The 21713-nt window shown below is 39.9% G+C and overlaps 1 protein-coding gene across 8 annotated transcripts in view; it reads left to right on the forward strand.

Moving 5' to 3' along the window:
- The window catches only part of rapgef2b (Rap guanine nucleotide exchange factor 2b), a 393772-nt gene extending 383138 nt beyond the window's left edge, over nt 1-10634 (forward strand). For all 8 annotated transcript variants that reach the window (XM_060851743.1, XM_060851735.1, XM_060851737.1 and 5 more), the window contains one exon: nt 9004-10634. In XM_060851743.1, coding sequence (XP_060707726.1) covers nt 9004-9010 — 7 coding nt within the window. In that variant the 3' untranslated portion in view covers nt 9011-10634. The remainder of the gene's footprint in view (nt 1-9003) is intronic.
- Nucleotides 10635-21713: the final 11079 nt, after the last annotated feature.

The raw sequence follows: 21713 nt of genomic DNA on the forward strand, positions 1-21713 counted from the left end.
TATTTTCCAACTGAGGATCAGGCCATCCAGCTATTGGCTTTTTTAAAAAAAAAAGTGTCATCAATGTGTATTTGAACCAAGTATTATGGTGCTGGAGCTTCACAAGCATCAGTATCTCATTTGCTGATCACAGGTTGTGAACACTATCACTGGCTGAAAGTGGGATGCTGGTCTGCTCTGTAATGATCTTTCTGTAGTGGCTGTACATGGTTCTAAGCCCTGGCATTGTTGCAGAATGGTCTCACTCATGCTAGCTTTCGATGGGCTGAAACCTTTCCCATGTGCTAGTGCCAATGTCAGTGATCGTTCTCTGACTCAATATTGGTCAGGTGGGTTTTGGTGTTTTCCTGTATTTGAGTCCTTTCTTTTAAGTTTCTTGGTTTTTCTATCTTTTCACTGAGGGAGAAAAAAGAGAAACATGCTTTCTTCTTGCTGTCTACGGACAGTCCTCTACACTCATCTAAGAAATTTCAGCTGAACAAATCAGGACACTCATCGGCCAATTTTTCCTTCAATCTCAAACCCCTGATGCAGATCTGATTATTTAATGTAACAATTTCACTGCTTGAAATAAAAAAAATAACTTTGTATAGCTAAAAATATTTCCTAAGTTGCAAAACCCTCCTAGTTTTTCTGCTATAGAGCAGCGTCGACTAAAGACATTCCAGTTCAAAGTCCCGAAAAGAAAAATGTGTTCTCAGCTATGGATGACAAGAAACTAGGACCGAAGATCAAAAAAAGGAAGTTATTTGGAATCTGTCAACCTTCCACAACCAATAAATAAAGTTGTGAACACTAAAGGAGTTTAGTGATGACATCACTAAAGCACCTGTAAAACACCAAGACTTGGGCATGGAAGATGTGTAACTAGATTGTTAGGTTAACTACTATGGGAATTATGGATTTTGGAAAGGATGTGAAGTAGTGTGTTAACCATGCCTATACTGTTAATGACTACTGTGCATATGGAGTTTTGTCATGGTGATGCAGGTCACATAAAACTCAGGTCTGATATTGTATGATTCTAGAGATGTCTCCTCTTACCATTCTCTTAATAATTTTCAACGAAGTCTGTACAGTTCATCTGTGTGTAGGCTTGATTCTGCTAGAGGAAGGGCAAGAAATCACAATGAAAGATTTGAGAGAGAAGCCCGATGACTTTTTGCCCCAGAAGATATTCTCATTGGGAGGAAAAGCAACAAATATACTACTTGCTGAGCTGTCTACTATTGGCCATTTTACCAGCTTGTCAATGTTTTAGCAATTACAGAGCACAATGCATGGAGAACAGAGTCCACCAACAATCTTTTAGTTGGCCATTGTTGGATAAGTAGCCATCCTGGTCCTGCTGCCTGCTAGCAAAGAACATACATTTCAACTCAATAGTAAGACTTTATTTTTACGAATTAAATTTCAGTTGCGATCAGTTAAGTGATAAATTACAATTACAACCAATGGTTCTCTTTTCTAGAGAACCTCTACTGTGTAGAGTTGAACTGTATAGATCTCCTACTTATAACAGATCATGTGAAACTAGTATTAGAATTAATGGAAGTAATGAGAAGCATATCATAGAATCCCTCCAGTGTGGCAACAGGTCCTTTGGTCCAACAAGTTGACACCAATCCTCCAAAGAATAACGCACCCAGACCCATTCCTCTATCCTATTATCCTATATTTACTCTTGACCAATGCACCTGATCACTATGGGTAATTTTACATGGCCAGTTCACCTAACCTGCACATCTTTGGATTGTGGGAGGAAACCAGAGCACCTGGGGAGAATGTGCCAACTCCACAGTCACCCAAGGCTGCATGTGAACCCAGGTCCCTGGCACTGTGAGGCAGCAGTGCTAACCAATAAGCCACTATGCTACCCCATATGACAGAGGTAAAAAATCATGCACATTCATAGCTTTGTGTATAAATATGACCATATGTTTATTAAGGTTTCTGTTATTTAAAAATTAAACCTTCACACACACACACACACACACACACACACACACACACACACACACACACACACACACACACACACACACACAGTAAAATAAATGCATAACTAATGTATTTAATAGTTACTAATCCACACACATGATTTATTTATCAGGACTCAAAAATATTTTTTGCGCCTTTCTATAGGGCAGCCTGGCCACCTGCTTCAGATCCCATCAACTCTTAAAAATGGTCACAAGGTGATGTACAAAAGTACTGTGGTTTATTAATATACTAGTCTCCTTCCCTGTAGAGATAGGCAGCTTGAAAATCTAAGAGTAATAGAAAATAAGGGGTGATTTTAAGGATCCTGCATTAAAAGGACGGTGGCATGTAGGATAACCTAATTAAGTAAGATGAAAAATCTCAAATTTCCTGACAGCAGGTTGAGATGTGAAGATGATATTTTTTAGTAGGCAAAGTCTAGTGCCATCCATATTTGACTACTAATACATTGTTATTCCATGAATGCTCATTTGTCCATTACATCCTTCCTTCAATATAAAGTCAGCAATATGAGAGAATCTTGTGGCTTCTGGTTCATAATTGTTTCAAGATGGAATGCACCAGTTCACTTTGTATAGTTTGTATCAACTCAATAGTTTGCTTCCTTGACTCCACCCATACTAATGTGGTTGACTTTTAACTACTATCTGAAGTGGTCTTGCAGTCACTCAGATCAGAATTGATTAACTGATCAGCACCTTTTGCTCATGTAGTAAAAGTTGTTGCATCATTTGAAATTTGGCATTCTCATCTATTGTGTTTAGTGCAAGATGAAGAGCTTTGATATTATGACTCTATCAATAGTATTGATATATTGGCTAGGAATGATAGGACTATGAATGAACTCTGATGTACAACAAATAAAAGGAAAATATGACCAAGAGTCACAACTGACTAGGACAGTGTACTAGAATGCAAGCCCCAAAGAATTGCAAAATGTCACCTAACCGGCTATCAGGTTAAAGTAATACATTTATCAGGTTTTTCATTAACAAGAAAACAACAATTTATTGTAATTAAATGTTTTAAACCAACAAGAAAAAATATGAATTACTAACATAACTTTTTAGCTTAAATATGATCACTTTTAAAGTTTCTGTACACATACCCTCAGACATGGACAAGATTCAAGTATTATGGGTGAGGGAGGGAAAAGAAAACCATAGAAGCTCAGTTCAGGCACCACTGTGCATCACAAATATTGCTGAGTTGTTTTCATTCAGTTTTCTTGGTATTGGCCCATTATCTGTGACTGACCCTTCTAGGTGTCTATGTGCTGCAAAGGAAAAACACATGGTTTTTCTATTGGTATCTCTGTGTTTGACAGATGGACTCTGTGCATGTCCAACCACTTTGAGTGGGTATCCATAATGACTAAGAACATTGAGTCCATGAAAATACCTGCACAGTCGATGTGTAACTGAGTCCAGGATTTGCCAGGTCATTCCCATCAATGTGGGATAGCTGCTGGCAGTAAGTTTTAGCCTTGTTGGCACTCTGGGCATGGCCTCGAATACAGCTATGTCTGCATCCTTTTCTGGCCAGCAGACAACTTCTCACAAACATCTTCATTCTGGTACCACTAAATGACCCTTAATGGAGTTCAGCCGGTGTCTGGCAGCGACCTTTGCTTAGGACAATCACTCTTGTTCTCCATAATAACATGCCATCCTGTACTATGATCTGATCTCTCCAGATTTAGAATGGTTTTACTTTTAGTTGTGACCACCCTTTGGTATCTCCCATCCCCACCAACTGTTTCAGTTATGCCACAACCGGACTTTTCTGCAACCAAAGTCTGATATTGTCAGCTGTGACTGGAAATGTGTCCTGAAAATTTAAAACCAGTACAGATTCTTCCAGTGCTGGTACTACTGGTGGTGTATCTGCCAGCAGGAAGTGGTGTAATGCATCTGTGTTCACTATTTAACCTCCCAGATCATGTTCCAAATTGTAATGATAGAGCCCACTGTTGAATTTGGTCTGAAGCTATGGTGGCACTCTCTTGCCTCTTTTAAATAGACCTAGCAGGGGTAATCTTTGATTGTCCTCACGTTAACTTCCATTGGATCTTGTCAACTCTGTAGATCACTTGGGGTTCCTGAAACACACTTCCCTCCGAAGGTGTATGCCCACCTTGGAGAAATGTCTAAGGACATTGTCCAAGTTCTTTATGTACTCCTTATTGGTCTTCCCTGTTAGCACGTCATCTAGATAAATGGCAAACTGGCATAGACCTTGTAAAATGTTCTTTATCATTCACTGGAAAAGGGTGCAGACTGATACCCCTTGTGGATATTAATTGTGGCATCCTTCTCAGAATCCTCATCTAACCACAATTGCATGAACATCTGTTGCAAGCAAATCTCCAAGAGTGTGCTTTGTTCTCCTCACCATCAAAACAACTCTACAGAGGCTAGTATCCTGTCACTAAGTTGTCCTTTAATTATACATAGAAAATCCTTGACACTGATCCAGCTATCTGTGTCAGGATGTCTAACTCTCCTGCTTTTATCTGTCAGCCTGGACTCCTTGATTAGACCACATTGGCAGTCCCAATCAGGGAACTCATTTTCCATGAGGTCCGTTGGCTGACCTCATCATAATCGCTGCATAAGACAACATTGCAGACACAGCACACAGGGTTCCAGCAACTTGTCTTTAAAACTATGTGGGAGGCACGGAGGCACAGTGGTTAGCTCTGCTGCCTCACAGCGCCAGAGACCCGGGTTCAATTCCCGACTCAGGCGACTGACTGTGTGGAGTTTGCACATTCTCCCCGTGTCTGCGTGGGTTTCCTCCGGGTGCTCCGGTTTCCTCCCTCAGTCACAAAGATGTGCGGGTCAGGTGAATTGGCCATGCTAAATTGCCCATAGTGTTAGGTAAGGGGTAAATGTAGGGGTATGGGTAGGTTGCGCTTCGGCGGGTCGATGTGGACTTGTTGGGCCGAAGGGCCTGTTTCCACACTGTAACTAATCTAATCTAATCTATAATACTTTCTTCAAGTTTCCTTGGTTTAGAACAGTAACTTCTCCCATGTTTTAGTCCACAGGCCAAAACACAAGGTCAAAATGAATAACAGTTATGGAGCTGTTGTAAAAGACCTGTTATCAAGTTAGAAAGCTTGCCTGCAAGCTCCTAAAGATACAGGAGGTTACCAGTGAGATTTAAACTTAGCAATTAACCTAACATCATCTGTTTTTCATGAAAGTTGCAAACTCTACCACTGTTTACATGTGGAAATGCTTCTTAACTAGGGTCTTAGAGGCCAGTCTCCAATTTTTATTTTTAAAACTTCAATAAAAATCACCCTTTAATCTGTTGAACTGAAGAAAATGCAACTCTACTTATCTAATCTCTCTTCTGCTTTAACTTGTGGAGTTCAGGTTCATGTAAATCTGTTGGACTCTACCCAGGACTAAGATATTCTTTCTAAGTGTGATGTCCAATACTGAACATTTTACTTCGGGTATGGTCTAAATAGGCCTTTATATAGCTGAATCATAACATCTATATAGTTATAGATCTCTTAGTATATTGACCTGCATTCAATTAAACTTACTAATCAATTTTTGTACATGTCAACATATCATTTTGTTAACTAAAGTGGGTAACCTCTCACTCACTCCAATTGAAATCTATTTATCACAGTTTAAAATTCCAAATGTATTCAGAGATGATGATTCCAGCTCTGTTACTTCAGTGTTGGCTATCTTCATGTCATGGGCTACAAAGTCACATGTTCAAGTTTGTCAATCATAATAGATGTTATCAAGTATGTTAATAAGTATTATATTAACTATATGAATACATTAGTATGCATTAATAAGTAGCAGGTGGAGCTTAATCCTGAAAAGAGAACTAATGACGCAAGAAAGTGCATGAAACTCTGGGTAGTACTGAGGGTCAGCGGGACCTTGGTGTACATTTCCATAGATCTTTGAAGGCAACAGTGGGTGGATAGAGTGGTTAAGGAGGCATATAGTATACTTGTCTTTATTAGTCAATGCATCATTTTTCTATTTTAACTGGAGTTGAGCATCTTTCATGGTCTTGTTACAACAGACCTCACCTTAAATAAATCATCAAATGAATTGAAGGGAAAATGTCCAGATGAATTTTTTGAAAATATATTTGATTTTAAGTATTAACATCAGGAAGTTAAGGTAATTTGTCATTGTTATGATGTAAGTTAAATGTTTAAAATTAATTTTGGCTTAGTGGGCAGGATGGTAAACTGCCTCACCACTGGAAGACTGAAGTGGGGAACATATCATTCCACCGCAACTTTCCATCCTAACAAGCATAAATGAGTTGGAAACAGGGCTTTCGCCTAAACCCAGGCACCAGTGGGGAAACTGGTGCCTAAAGTGGAAAGGAGACCATTGAGGGAGATAGCCACTCCCATCCTTTTGGAGAAGTTACATTGCTGGGCTTCTTTTATCCCTGAACACCTCTAGTGCTTGAGCGGTTGTTAATTGGGATAAAGGTGGGTGAAATGGCAGTGGGCGGGCCTTATGTGGAATCTTACTAACCTCCCTTGCCTGTATACCCACCAATAAGAGAACCATAAAATTGTCAGTGATTTTCTTTCTGCTACTACATAAATGTATGATCTACCAATTTGTTAATATTACATTTTGTCTGTGATTCTGTGGTACATGCTGAATTCTGGATTTGTATTAAGTGCTATGTTCACTGCTCAACCTGAATATTTAATTTATTTAATCTAGTTTTCTCCATCTACTACTAGAGTAAGCTCAGTCAACCAAAGAGAAGCATTGTAAAATTAAACTCATTTGAAACCACTCAAATAATTTTTGTATTACGTCCCTTTCTTACAGAATGAGTTTTCATACCAGGAATGTGGCTTTCTTGTTATTGAAAAATAAGCATTTTTAGTCTGAACGACTTCTATTCATGAAATATATGCTTGTGATCATTTTCAATATTAATTGGGATGTTCCCTTTGCGTTTCAAATAATATTCCAGTGAAGCTATTACTAAAATCTCTCTTGTTTTCATCTAAGAAACAATTTTAACTCTTGCTTTATGTGTTTGCAACTTGAAAGCCAATTAGAGTTGACTTCATGGTTACTAAAGTAGTTTTGAACCAACTTTGTTGGGTTATGTTGTATAAAGCCCAAGCAATGTAAAATTTTGCAATTTGAATTTTGAACTTTTCCCACTCTGCCACTATAAATTACGTAGAAGTATTGCATGAAACCAATGAAAGTAAGATTTCTGCTAAAGTTACCATGGTGAAATGTGAGAAGCTCCAAGATACTCAATCCTGGTCCTTTGCTAGTAAGTGCGGACTGCAGATGCTGAAGATCAGAGTGGAGAGTGTGGTGCTGGAAAAGCACAACAGGTCAGGCAGCATACAAGGAGCAGGAGAATCAGGAATGAGGCTTGTGGGCTGAAGGGGTGGACAGAATAATTTGGGGGGGATGGAGCTAGGGAAAAGGTAGGTGAATGGTAGATGGAGATGGGGTTAGTGGGGATAGGTGGGAAGGAAGATGGACAGGTCATGAGAGCAGTGCCAAGTTGGAAGGTTGGAACTAGGATAAGATGGGCAGAGGGGAGATGAGGAAACTGGTGAAGCCACATTGCCATGTGGTTGGAGGGTCCCAAGGCGGCGGATGAGGTGTTCTTCCTCCACGTGTCGAGTGGTTAGGATGTGGCGATGCAGGAAACCCAGGACCTGCATGCCCTCAGCAGAGTGGGAGGGAGAGTTGAAGTGTTTGGCCATGGGGCAGTGGGGTTGATTGCTGCAGGTGACCTGGAGATGTTCTCTGAAGCACTCTGCAAATAGGCGTCCTATTTTCCCAACGTACAGGAGACCACATTGGGAGCAATGGCTACAGTAATTGATGTGTAGAAATGCAGGTAAAACTCTGATGGCTGTGGAAGGCTCCTTTGGGACCTTGGACAGAGGTGAGGGGACAGGTGTGGGTGCAGGTTTTGCAATTCCTGTGGTGGCAGGGGAAGATGCCAAGAGGGGAGCGTAGGTTGGTGGGGGGCATGGACCTGACCAGAGTTGCGCAGGAAATGGTCTTTACAGAAGGAGGATAGGGGTGGGAAAGGAAATATATCTCTCGTGGTGGGGTCCATTTGTAGGTGGTGGAAATGGCGGAGGATATTGTGTTGAATACTGAGGTTGGTGGGGTGGAAGGTGAGGGCTGGGAGGGTTCTATCCTTGTGGCTGGATGGGTGGGGTTCGAGGGCGAAGGTGCAGGAAGTGGATGAGATGCACTGGAAGGCATCATTGACTACCTTGGCAAGGGTTGGGGGAGGTATTTGGTTGGTGCCTGGCCTCAGCAGTATAGAGGTTAGTGTGCCAAATCACCACTGCCAATCCCACCCCCCCCACTCCCTTTTTTTGCTACAGTCTTTGATAATGTAAATTGCAACTTCTCACTTTTTTGTGACTGTGATAGTGGAGTAGAAAGGAAGACTGTTTTTCTCACAACTTCCTTCAATAGTCACTTATTTTTGTATATTAAGAAGGATAGTTACATTTACAGGAAGAAGACATTGGAAGATGGGTAACACAACTTCATGTTACACTTTAGAAACAATATTCCATCTCTGACAAATTTGTTATTACTGTTAAATATTGGTCAATGTATTATGGAATGGTATGTTCAGTGTTTAAAGCACATTAACTTCAGGTCATTTGTTTCTATTGTATTCTGGTATTATGCTGCCATTAGAGTTGTTAGATTAAATTCTAGATTATTCTGTTAATGAAATATTATATATGATGACCATAATGAATGGCCACCTTTTTCTAATCCTTTCCCTTCTCAAGACACTGAATGAACTGTGTTTTGGAAAATCACAAGACATGGAATAGATAATGCTAACTTGTATATTCTGATTCAACATATTGGTGCAGCAGCCTTTATATAAAAACATTACTATTGTTGCGGTGTTCTTTTAATTTTTTTTAATCAGTCGGCTAATTTGATCTTGTGTTTAATTTCTTCTTAACAGAAGATGAACAAGTTTCTGCAGTCTGATTGGAGTTCACTACCTGCTTTTTATTTTGTTTTTGTTGCTTCATGATACTGCAAGCTACATTTTGGACAGCACAACAGACCATCCAGATGTAGGAACCACGGAACTCTCTTGAATTAAATTCCTGATGCCACTTGCCTCCTTTCCTGCCTTAAAGCAGCATGGGGCTTTTATCCCCGCATGTGGAATACTGTGAAGAAACTGTCATGGCACTTTGGAACTGTGTCGCTTTAAATGCACAGAGATCACTCTACAGATTGTTCCTGTTACTACCCCAATGAATTGTGCACAAGAGTATGAGTTTTGTTATGTTCACTATGGAGATACTCTTGGTGCTTTCTTTTCATCAGCCTAGAACTTCTAAAATTCTTTTGCTGGATTTTTTAGCCATTCTAGCGCACAGTCATTTTAAACGAAAGTGACATTTTTAACAAGAAACAAATCATAGCAATGTTTTTTGTATTTCAGCTAATTTTTGAAGATGTTATATTCACTTTTGGGCACAGAGCGCCAGATAATTTTTAATTTATGTTGACATTTTTGATTAAATACTCCTTTAGAAAAGAACAAATACTACAACTCTGCAAGTACAGTATTATTTACACTTATAACTAATATATTTTGGTTGTAGGGTTTATGAGAGAGTATTTTAAGTAACTGAAGTGCAGTGGATGGCGTTCTGTATCCAATATTTTGCTGGCTAGTTCTTCCCTTTTGTTAGAAATTATAATGCCCTCATACTTGATGATAGGGCCACCAAGGCTTCTTTGTTTTTTTTAGAAAAGGCTCGATTTACTTTTTAAATACTTCAGTAAGTGTTCCAGCCTTTGTCACCTGCAATATGTACAAGGATGTTAAGCTATTTCATGCTACGTGGAATATTGCTGCATGTCTATAATGAAGGCTGACACTTCAAAGCAAACCACCCTCTGCTGCTACTTAAACCTTCAGAATACTGAACTGACAACAGCATTTTTGTTGTCTTTCTGCAGGCATCCAATAATGAAGGCTGCCAACCTGAGTAGTACTCGAATGTGAGAAATAGCTACTCTTAATTTTTGTTTTCCACTGAACTCAACTGATCATATTGATCAGTAGGTAAATCTAGTTTCAATTGAAGACTGCAGTGTTTTCACTGTATTTAAAATATCAGTGCTTTATTTAACTGTCATAAAATAATCATAGTCAAGCCCTCCATGTTTGCAAATATCCCATATGTCAGTTATGCATTAGTAATGTAATTGTATTATGCATAATTTGCCAGTTTCAATAAACAGTCAATGGACATTGTGTGCATATAGGCAGATGAAATAAATCATAGTTATATTGAAGAGTTGCACAAATAATATAAACCTAACTGTAATTGTAGAACATAGAACTGCTAATCTCATTTCAACAAATCTGTGATGTTAAGTGCAAAATGTATGATTAACTGGTGATTTCCTCATACTTTTGATACTACTTGTACCTGTATGTCTTTTAGAAAGACAATTGGTGGAGTCTGTATCCCTTTTGTATTTTTAATACAATAATTGTACATAATGGTTATATTTTTGTTGAAAATGGTAGAAATGTACTATGTTTATGCCTCTACATCCAGTTTATACAGAGCTGGGAATAAATATAATTGAGAAATGCTGTCATGGCAATATGGAAATCTATGACCATATTTATGGGACATAGGATGTGGAACATGTGGTTGTCAACCCTCCAGAATGAAAGTGGAGTTTTCAGGAATTAAGAATTAATCTGAAGAACAATGTTGTGACAGAAATCCTACAAGGGAATTGAATTTGAAAGTTTTACTTTACACTTGCTTTGAAAATTTTAATTACAAAAGTATTCGAAATGGGAAGGAAAAACTGTCAAAACTCATCCAATGAAAAGTCATTTTTATTTGAAATGAAAACAGGGTTACTATCAATCTCGAGGGCAAGCACATCTTGTCGAAGTGAAACACCTGGTTCTAGCCTACATGTACTGTCAATCATGCACTATTATCAAAGTGAGTAGTGATGATTATTACTGTGCTCCCACATATTGACCTGATGCTTAAAAGGAAGTAATAGGTAAGATCTACTTTGAATACAGAGGAATAGCACATCAAATATTTCCAAACAAGATTCATTCAAGAGAAATGATCAGGTTCAGAGCTATATAAGGAGAATTCATGGAATGACGTTCGCAATGCCAAGTTATGTATTTTTTACCCAGTTCATGAGAAATTTTGGACAGTTTATAGACACAGCCACCACTATATTTATTGGATTTTTTTGAAATTAAATTTAGAAGTATAATTCAGCTTTAGTTATATTAAATCATGATATTTAGGAATGAATAACATAAAAGAATTGACTCAGTATACTGGTTGAAGCTGAAACAAGGTTAGATTTTCTCAATGGATGAGGAAACCTGGTCAAGGTACCAAGCCCATGTTTCCATTTCTAGGCTACTGGGAAGCAAGATTTTCTTGATCAAGGGCTTAACTTATTTGGCAATGGATCTTCATCTGTCACCCTAATCAACAGACACATGCCAGAGTGTGTACATTTAAAAACCCTGCCTCCATTCCCAAACACACAGGATTAGTGACAAGTGCTAAGCTACATGTGAAAGCCTCAAAATGTATTTTTTTTAAAAGATATTTTTATTAGAAATTTAATATTTTGACAGATTTACAAAAATAAACAGAACTTTCAAGCACAAACATTAATATAAAAATAGATCTTAAATATATAATCATCAAAATTCAAAGGAATGATACTAAAGAAGAAAGAAAAACAATGAAACTCAGTTAACTACTAATCTAATCCACAATTATCCAGAGTGTATAGTTGAGTCACTTACATCCTTCAAACAAGAGAAAATGTTCTCTAATACACTCGTAACAGTATAATAAAAAGGAAACTATTTCCAAACAATAAGAACAAAAAAAATAAAACATGTTTGAATGGAGATCCTCCCCCTTGTTCTCAGGGGGCCTTACTTCCTTTCTAAAGGTCCACCATATCCTCTCCCAAACAGTGTCCCACCCTTAACCCGGGCGCTCCTTAATAGGATTTAGATATAATACCGAGCTAGAGTTGACAGTGAGTGCCCCACCCCCACCCCTCCCCACCCATACCTGAGTATATCTGATAGCATCAATGCCACGTACAAACACACATAACTATAAAATTACAACTCCAACAAATTACAGTTAAGTATAATAACATAAAATAGCAAGAGAAGACAACCCTGCTCCCAGAAGCAAAAGTAAAGTAGAGTAAAGTATCCATTTCTCCCCACGGAGTGTGGAAGAGGCAAGCCAACATAAATTGTCTCTTACGATTTATTTAAACGAGTCTAAAAGTTCCTTAGCCTCTTCTGGTGATCTAAAATTATACTCGGATCCTTCGTGGGTAAAGCATAACGTCGCTGGGTAGCGTAAGGTGTATTGAATATTTAAGTTCCTTAGACATTTCTTCACCTCATCAAACGCCTTCCTCCTTCGTGCCAAAGCCGGGGAGAAGTCCTGAAATAACATAATCTTGGATCCTTCATGAATCATAGCTTTAGGATCCTTTCCAAGATTTCTGGAGGCATCCAGGAGTATCTGCCTCTCCCTATAACTCTGCAGCCGGAACAGGACCGGGCGTGGGCGCTGGTTTGGGCCAGATCCGCGTACTGCGACCCGGTAGGCCCACTCCACCCTTACCCGATCAGTTTCAGCCCCCAGGTTTAAAAGCTGGGGCAACCATCGCTCCAGAAATACTACTAACTGTCCCTTCTCTTCTTGTTCAGGGAGGCCCAGAAGACGGATATTCTTTCTCCGATTTCTATTATCCAGGTCATCCATGTAGATTTCAAAGGCCCGGACTCTCTGCTCCAGAGCTCGCACCTGTTCTGCAGCTGTTTGTGCTGCAGCCTCGGAGGTCGTGGCCTTTAGCTCCGCCCCCTCCACTCGGCCCTGTAATTCCTCGAGAGCCTGGCTGTACTTTTGTAACTTTTCTTCGAATGCATTCCATCTCTGTCTGGATTCTGCGATGAAATTGACGAGTGTCGTTTCCAGCCTGGCAATCATCTCTTCAAGGCCTGTTTTTACATCAGCTGCAGCCGGAGGAGGAGAGGAGGGTGGGGGAGGGGTCTTTGTTTTCTGAGAGCTGCGGGATCCCTTTGGTTTACTCATTATCCACTTAATATTAAACTGCTTAAATATAATAGTAAACGCTAATTAAGGTTAGAAATTTTTTTTGGGTGGTTTGGTAAGTGTGGTGGGGGTGAGTAACTCACTTTACCCAGGTTTTGGGAAGAGCACTGTAAACTCAGACTTGCTGAGTCGCCGCCATCTTGGATCTCCCCCTCAAAATGTATTTAAGTAAATTATCTCTTCCTGCACTCCACAACTCATTATCCACATTGGTTATATCCAAAAACTCTCAAATCTCCAAAATAAAACCAATTTGGTCTCTGAAATGCTCATCTCAACAGCTGGCTAAACTGAAAACAATCAAAGATACTTATTATTTAGTGTTGATCTTGACAGTTTGCCATTAACAGAATTCAGAACGATTTGTGTTTGAATAGCATCTCAAAGACTGAGATGGAATTGTCTTGTCCTCAATTGGAAGTGGAGGTGGGATAACAGAAAATAGTCATGAAGTCAATAAGAATTCAGAATAATTAATTAAGTATGATGAAAAATCTGCCATTTGTAACTTAGGGAAATATGAATAGCATCAGCCTATCAGAGGATGAATAAGCAACTATGTAAAGGACAGTGCACATAAGCAACCAAGTTAATTGCTAATGGTTCATTGCTCTCTTCATCACTCAATTCTAGTAATTGCGACATGTCTAATGATGTCAAGTAAAACTTTGAAGAGTACATTTTTAATAGTTGGTTGAATCTTTCATTCTCGACACTGTCATGATTTAACATATTGAACACATACAAATCATGCCACAGTACTATAATTTTCTGATTAATCATAAAGGAGACAAAACCATTTTACTTACCATTTAAATCTCTTTTTGCCTCCATGCAGCTTGGGCAAAGTTGACAGCTGCTGAAACCCAGCCACCTCAGTGTAGATCATAAAACTTTCTAGCTTTGTCATTCTGTCACCATTTTGCTAGTTTCTGTGCCTCCATTCCTGTCCACAGAAAAAAAATCTACCCTGGGCCTTTGAGCTGCTGATGTTTATTCAAACGCTAATAATTTACAACACTGCATAATAGCAAAGAAGCAACCAGTGGTGAAATGTTGTTTATCAGTTTCCTGTCTTCCAGACTGCATTTATTCTTGCCTGATTGGTCTAATACAGGAAGTACTGTTACAAAGGTTCATTTTATATTCAACTGGTATAAGTTGCATTTGATTGGAATGTTAATGACAAATATATAATACCAAGGAACAGAGGAGCATAAAACAGTAAAGATCCAGAAGTAGGAATGTTAATTAAGGCCATAACAAATAGGAGTATTAGTCTGTTCAGCCTTCACCTGTTGGTCGTCATCATCTGTTAATCTATCAACATCTCTATGTAAACTGTTTGTAATCTTCTTGAAACTTCTCACCTATTTTGGCTATATTACATTAGCTTTCTTCCTCCAAACTGTGTATGTATATTGCAAACAGAGTCCCAGCACTGATATTTGTGAAACCACACTAGCTGCATGTTGCCAACCTGCACAATAACTCCTTATCCCCACTTGCAGTTCCCTGCCTATTGGCCAATATGCTACTTTCAACAACATGAGCTGTATCCTCTGACTTAACCTTTGGTGAAGTACCTTGACAAACCTCTTCCAGAAGTCCAAATACGTCACACCTACTAGTTCCCTCCATCCTTTCTGAGACTTTCCTTTAAAAAAGGCTCATAAATCAGACCATTAGATTTCCTTTTCATGAGGCCATACTGACATTGCTTGATTAGATTGTCATTTTGTAAATATGCTGCTATTACTTCCTTAATTGATTCCAACAGTAGAAGTTCAGCTAATCAGCCGATTGTTATCCATTTTCTGTCTCCCTTTTAGAATAGGATGCCACATTGGGAATTTTAAAGATGGCAACAATTTAAATATGCCAAAACAGAGACTGAATTGTTTAAGAATTTGGTTCAAATATGACTAATCAAGAAAAATGGCAGGAAATCAGAAGGGTGTCCAAAAGAAATGATAGGCAAAGGACACGTTAAAGAGGTGTAAAGAAAACAACAAATTGTAGTGAGATGCCTGCTAATCTTTGGCATTTGGATACATCTACGTTTAGGTATCTTCCTTGAATTCATAAATTAAATTGTTTTAAAAAAATGAAAATAATTTTGATAATTTACTGAATGCTATCTAATGTTTTTGATGTAAGATTTTATAGTAAAAAAAATGACTCAGTTAATTATAATGGTCTTTGTTCTGTGGATGCTTCAGCTCCCTGCTTTGAGTTTCCCTATTACAAAATCAATTTTTTTCTTTCACCCTCATACACTAAAGTAACTTACTCCAATTGTTAACTTGCAAAATAAATGAGAAACACTGCAAATCTGAAATATTTGCATCTACCTTTTAAAATTATTACTTTTCCTGAATATGTACAATTAAACCATCTAAGGCAAGTCATGTAACATTACAAGATGTTTGCAAAAATTGTAAAGTTTTGTTGTATCCATTTTATCATTTTATCTATAAAATTGATGATGTTGACCTAATGCACTTTTACTGTGCGAGGTCTCTCCTGGAATTGTGTCCATCCTTCAAGAACGAAATAAACGCAAGGCACTCCCAGCCTCTCTCATCAATGTTAGCAGCCACTTTGAAACGAGAAGCTGCATGTATCCAGCTCTAAACGTTGTTGACAGCTCAATAAATTACCTGGTGCACCCATGTGCCAGAAGTTGCTCAGGTAATGTAACTGGAGACTTGGAGGCCAATCATCTGGATGTTGTGCTGTACACCTTGACAGAACAAAGATGTTCATTAAGTCTCCTGTGGAATGAATATTCTTAAGATGACACTGTGGCTTCTAGCATTCTATGACCTTCTGTTAAGTCAGTTAAATATGGTGAGGTTTCTGTGTTCTGCTACCATCCAGTATCACCTCAATGCTGCATGAATAAACTATGAGCGGTCTTGCCATAGCTCCAGGTCTCTGTTCTTCATACTGCTAACTTCTGCATTCCTTAGATATGCAAAACAACTACCACTGTGAATATAAGAGCATGCTAGCAGTTATTAGAGTCACACCACCTCACACTGGTTTGCTAACTGGAACCAAATCCACCTTTAGCCAATTAGCTGCTGACCTCTTCCAACTATTCACACCAGCAAAAGCAAGGAGCAGGATACAGAAATGGTTCTGTTGTTGACACCTTTATCCCAGATGTGAAACTGTTGTCATGGTCTGTATGTATGTATTTGATAGATCACATCAATATTGGAAAATCTGGTAACAAAAGAGTGGACCCTGAGAGAATGTAGCATCTGTGGTGTGCTTCTGATCTTTCAAGGGAAATGAGAATGTGTCTTAGTTTACAAGAGCTAATCAAATTGTGTAAACTAATAGTGTTAACTACCATCATTCTACAAATCAGTGTTTGAATTAAGGTAGGCTAGGCCATTCTGAACTCAAGACCACATCACCATTCAATAAAATATGGCTGACCTATTTGTAACCTTAAATCTACATTCCTGCCTACCCCTGTTAATCTTTCACCCCACCCCCACCTTTCTGGACAAGAACTATACAGAAATTATTGGAGAAACTCAGCAGGCCTGGCTGCAGTCTGTGCAGAGAAAGCAGAGTTAATGGTTCAAATCCAGTAACTCTTAAGTCACTGGACTCAATATTAATTCTGCTTTTTCTCTGCAGATGCAGTCGGATCAGCTGAGTTTCTTCAATTTCTTTCGGCATCTGCAGTTCTTTGTTTTATCTACTTATGCCTTAAAAATATCCAAGGACTTTGCTTCCATCACTTTTTAGGAACAGTGTTCCAAAAACTCAGAGGAATATGATGTTACTGCAATCACTAAGACATAGTCATAGAGATGTACAGCATGGAAACAGACCCTTCAGTCCAACTTGTCCAGGCCGACCAGGTATCCCAACCCAATCCAGTCCCACCTGCGAGCAGCTGGCCTATATCCCTCCAAACCTTTCCTATTCATGTACCCATCCAAATGCCTCTTAAATGTTGCAATTGTACCAGCCTCCACCACTTCCTCTGCCCTCTAGTTCTAGACTCACCAATCCCAGGGAAAAGACTTTGTCCATTTACCCTATCCATGCACCTCATTATTTTGTAAACCTCAATAAGGTCACCCCTCAGTCTCCAATGCTCCAGGGTTCAGCCTCTCTCTAAAGCTCATATCCTCCAACCCTGGCAACATCCTTGTAAATCTTTTCTGAACCCTTTCAAATTTCACAACCTCTCTCCGATAGGAAGGAGACCAGAAATGCACGCAATATTCCAACAGTGGCCTAACCAATGTCCTGTACAGCCACAATATAACCTCACAACTCCTGTACTCAATACTCTGACCAATAAAAGAAAGCATACCAAATGCCTTCACTATTCTCCTACCTGTGACACCACTTTCAGAGAGCTATGAACCTGAACGCCCAAGGTCTCTTTGTTCAGCAACACTCCCTAGGACCTGACCATTCATAGAACATAGAAAAATACAGCGCAGCACAGGCTCTTCGGCCCTCGATGTTGCGCCGATCCAAGCCCACCTAACCTACACTAGCCCACTTTCCTCCATATGCCTATCCAATAGCCGTTTAAATGCCCATAAAGAGGGAGAGTCCACCACTATTACTGGCAGGGCATTCCATGAACTCACGACTCGCTGAGTAAAGAATCTACCCCAACGTCAGCCCTATACCTACCATCCCTTAATTTAAAGCTATGCCCCCTTGTAATATCTGACTCCATACGTGGAAAAAGGTTCTCATGGTCAACCCTATCTAAACCCCTAATCATCTTGTACACCTCTATCAAGTCACCCCTAAATCTTCTTTTCTCCAATGAAAACAGCCCCAAGTGCCTCAGCCTTTCCTCATACGATCTTCATACCATACCATACCATACATCCTGGTAAACCTCCTTTGCACCCGTTCCAGTGCCTCCACATCCTTCCTATAGTATGGCGACCAAAACTGCACACAATGCTCCAGATGCGGCCGCACCAGAATTTTATACAACTGCAACATGACCTCAGGACTCCGGAACTCAATTGCTCTATCAATTAAAGCCAATACGCCGCCTTCACAGCACTATTTACCTGGGTGGCAACTTTCAGAGATCTGTGTACATGGACACCAAGAACCCTCTGCTCATCCACACTACCAAGTATCCGACCATTAGCCCAGCACTCCATCTTCTTGTTACTCTTACCGAAGTGAATCATTTCACACTTAGCTACATTGAACTCCATTTGCCACCTTTCTCCCCAGCTCTGCAGCTTGTCTATATCCCGCTGTAACTTGCCACATGCTTCCTCACTGTCAACAACTCCACCGACTTTCGTATCATTCAGTGTATAAGTCCTGCTAAGATTTGCTTTCTCAAAATGCGTTTATCTAAATTAAACTCCATCCGCCACTTCTCAGCCCATTGGCCCATCTGGTCAAGATCCTGTTGTAATCTGAGGTAACCCTCTTCGCTGTCCACTACACCTCCAATTTTGGTGTCATCTGCAAACTTATGCTCGCATCCAAATCATTTATGTAAATGACAAAACATAGAGGACCCAGCACCAGTCCTTGTGGCACTCCACTGGTCACAGGCCTCCAGTCTGAAAAATAACCCTCCATCACCACCCTCTGTCTTCTACCTTTGAGCCAGTTCTTTATCCAAATGGCTAGTTCTCCCAGTATTCCGTGAGATCTAATCTTGCTAATCAGTCTCCCATGAGGAACCTTGTCGAACGCCTTACTGAAGTCCATATCGATCACACCTACCGCTCTGCCCTCATCAATCCTCTTTGTTACTTCTTCAAAAAACTCAAGTTTGTGAGACATGATTTCCCACGCACAAAGCCATGTTGACTATCCCTAATCAGTCCTTGCCTTTCCAAATACATGTATATCCTGTCCGTCAGGATTCCCTCCAACAACTTGCCCACCATGGACGTCAGGTTCCTGGCTTGTCCTTACCACCCTTCTTAATTAGTGGCACCACGTTAGCCAACCTCCAGTCTTCCGTCACCTCACCTGTGACTATTGATGACACATATATCTCAGCACGAGTCCCAGCAATCATGTCTCTAGCTTCCCACAGAGTTCTTGGGTACACCTGATCGGGTCCTGGGGATTTATCCACCTTTATGCGTTTCAAGACATTCAGCACTTCCTCCTATGTAATATGGACACTTTGCAAGGTGTCACCATTTATTTCCTTATCGTCTATATCTTCCATATCCTTTTCCACAGTAAATACGGATGCAAAATATTAATTTAGTATCTCTTTCATTTTCTGCGGCTCCACACAAAGGCTGCCTTGCTGATCTTTGAGGGGCTCTATTCTCTCCCTAGTTACCCTTTTGTCCGTAATGTATTTGTAAAAATCCTTTGGATTCTCCTCAATTCTATTTGCTAAAGCTATCTCATGTCTCTTTTTTGCCCTCCTGATTTCCCTCTTAAGTATACTCCAACTGCCTTTATACTCGTCTAAGGATTCCCTCGGTCTATCCTGTCTATACCTTACATATGCGTCCTTCTTTTCTAAACCAAACCCTGAACTTCTTGAGTCATCCAGCATTCCCTATACCTACCAGCCTTCCCTTTCATCCTAACAGGAATATACTTTCTTTGGATTCTCGTTATCTCATTTCTGAAGGCTTCCCATTTTCCAGCCGTCTCTTTACCCGCGAACATCTGCCTCCAAACAGCTTTCGAAAATTCTTGTCTAATACCATCAAAATTGGCCTTTCTCCAATTTAGAACTTCAACTTTTATATCTGGTCTATCCTTTTCCATCACTATTTTAAATCTAATAGAATTACGGTCGCTGGCCCCAAAGTGCTCCCCCATCGACTCCTCAGTCACCTGCCCTGCCTTATTTCCCAAGAGTAGGTCAAGTTTTGCACCTTCTCTCATAGGTATATCCACATACTGACTCAGAAAATTTTCTTGTACACACTTAACAAATTCCTCTTCATCTAAACCCTTAACACTATAGCAGTCCCAGTCTATGTTCAGAAAGTTAAAATCCCCTACCAAAACCACCCTATTATTCTTACAGATAGCTGAGATCTCCTTACAAGTTTGTTTCTCAATTTCCCTCTGACGATTAGGGGGTCTATAATACAATCTCATTAAGGTGATCATCCCTTTCTTATTTCTCAGTTCCACCCAAATAACTTCCCTGGATGTATTTCCAGGAATATCCTCCCTCAGCACAGCTGTAATGCTATCCCTTATCAAAAACACCAGTCCCTCTCCTCTCTTGCCTCCCTTTCTATCCTTCCTGTAGCATTTGCATCCTGGAACATTAAGCTGCCAGTACCACCCATCCCTGAGCCATGTTGCTGTAATTGCTATGATATCCTAGCTCCATGTTCTTAACCATGTTCCATGTCCTTGAGTTCATCTGCCTTCCCTGTTAGGGCCCTTGCATTCAAATAAATGCAGTTGAATTTAGTCCTACCCTGACCCTGCCTGCCCTGACTGTTTCACTCGCTTCTGTTCTCAACTGTACCAGTCTCAGATTGATCTCTTTCCTCACTATCCCAGCAGTTACCTTGCTGGGATTACACTACAGGCTTCCACCAGTCAGAGGGCACTAGAGGAGTAAATAAATAGGCAAATAACAGAATCATGTGAGAGAAACAAGGTTTTAAGGGGATTTTGACTTTACTAACATTGTCTCATCCTTTCATACTAAGGGAATCCCAGTCAATGTGGAATTTATAAAGTGCATCTAGGAGACCTTTTTGTATGAGTATGTAGATAGTCTTAGTAGAAATAGGATGCCAGGTGGGTAGGGCACTGATGTGTCTTGGTTAGAGTCTGGTAGAGGGCATGTCTGACTGGAGAGCAGGTTGGTGTTGCCAGGCCTAGATCAGCAGAGCAGAGGAATGGATGGGGGTTCAGATAAGAATTTGAGTATATAGGGGCCGGGAAGAAATACTTACTCTGGAGTTGTACTAACTATTTTACTTAATTTAATCTAATTCATTTGAAGTCTCTGATTTCAATGGATCATTTTGGAGGTTTCCAGATAGAACAAAGAAAATTTGCAGCCCAGGAACAGGCCCTTCAGCCCTGCAAGACTGAGCTGATCCAAATCCACTGTCTAAAGTGGTCGCCCAATTCCTAAGCATCTGTATCCCTCTGCTCCCCAACTACTCATGCATCTGTCCAGGTGCACCTTAAATGAATCTACCATGCCTGCCTCTATAACCTCTGTTGGTAATGTGTTCCAGACACTACCACACTCTGTCTAAAGTACTCTGTGTGTGTATCCCTCTTAAACTCTTCACCCCTCACCATGAACGTGTGACCACTGGGAAAAAGCGTATTTCTATCCACCCTGTCTATACCCTTCATGATCTTCTAGACCTCAATCAGGATCCCACCCCTCAATTTCCTTTTTTCTAATAGAAAATTAAACTTCCAAGGTAACTTTTTCTGCTGCGTAACTCCCATCATCGATACTGGAAATCCACTGTCCGTCCATCACAAATATCCAGGCCATCACCTA

Source organism: Hemiscyllium ocellatum, chromosome 36 (assembly GCF_020745735.1).
Source record: "Hemiscyllium ocellatum isolate sHemOce1 chromosome 36, sHemOce1.pat.X.cur, whole genome shotgun sequence".
Lineage (NCBI taxonomy): Eukaryota > Metazoa > Chordata > Chondrichthyes > Orectolobiformes > Hemiscylliidae > Hemiscyllium > Hemiscyllium ocellatum.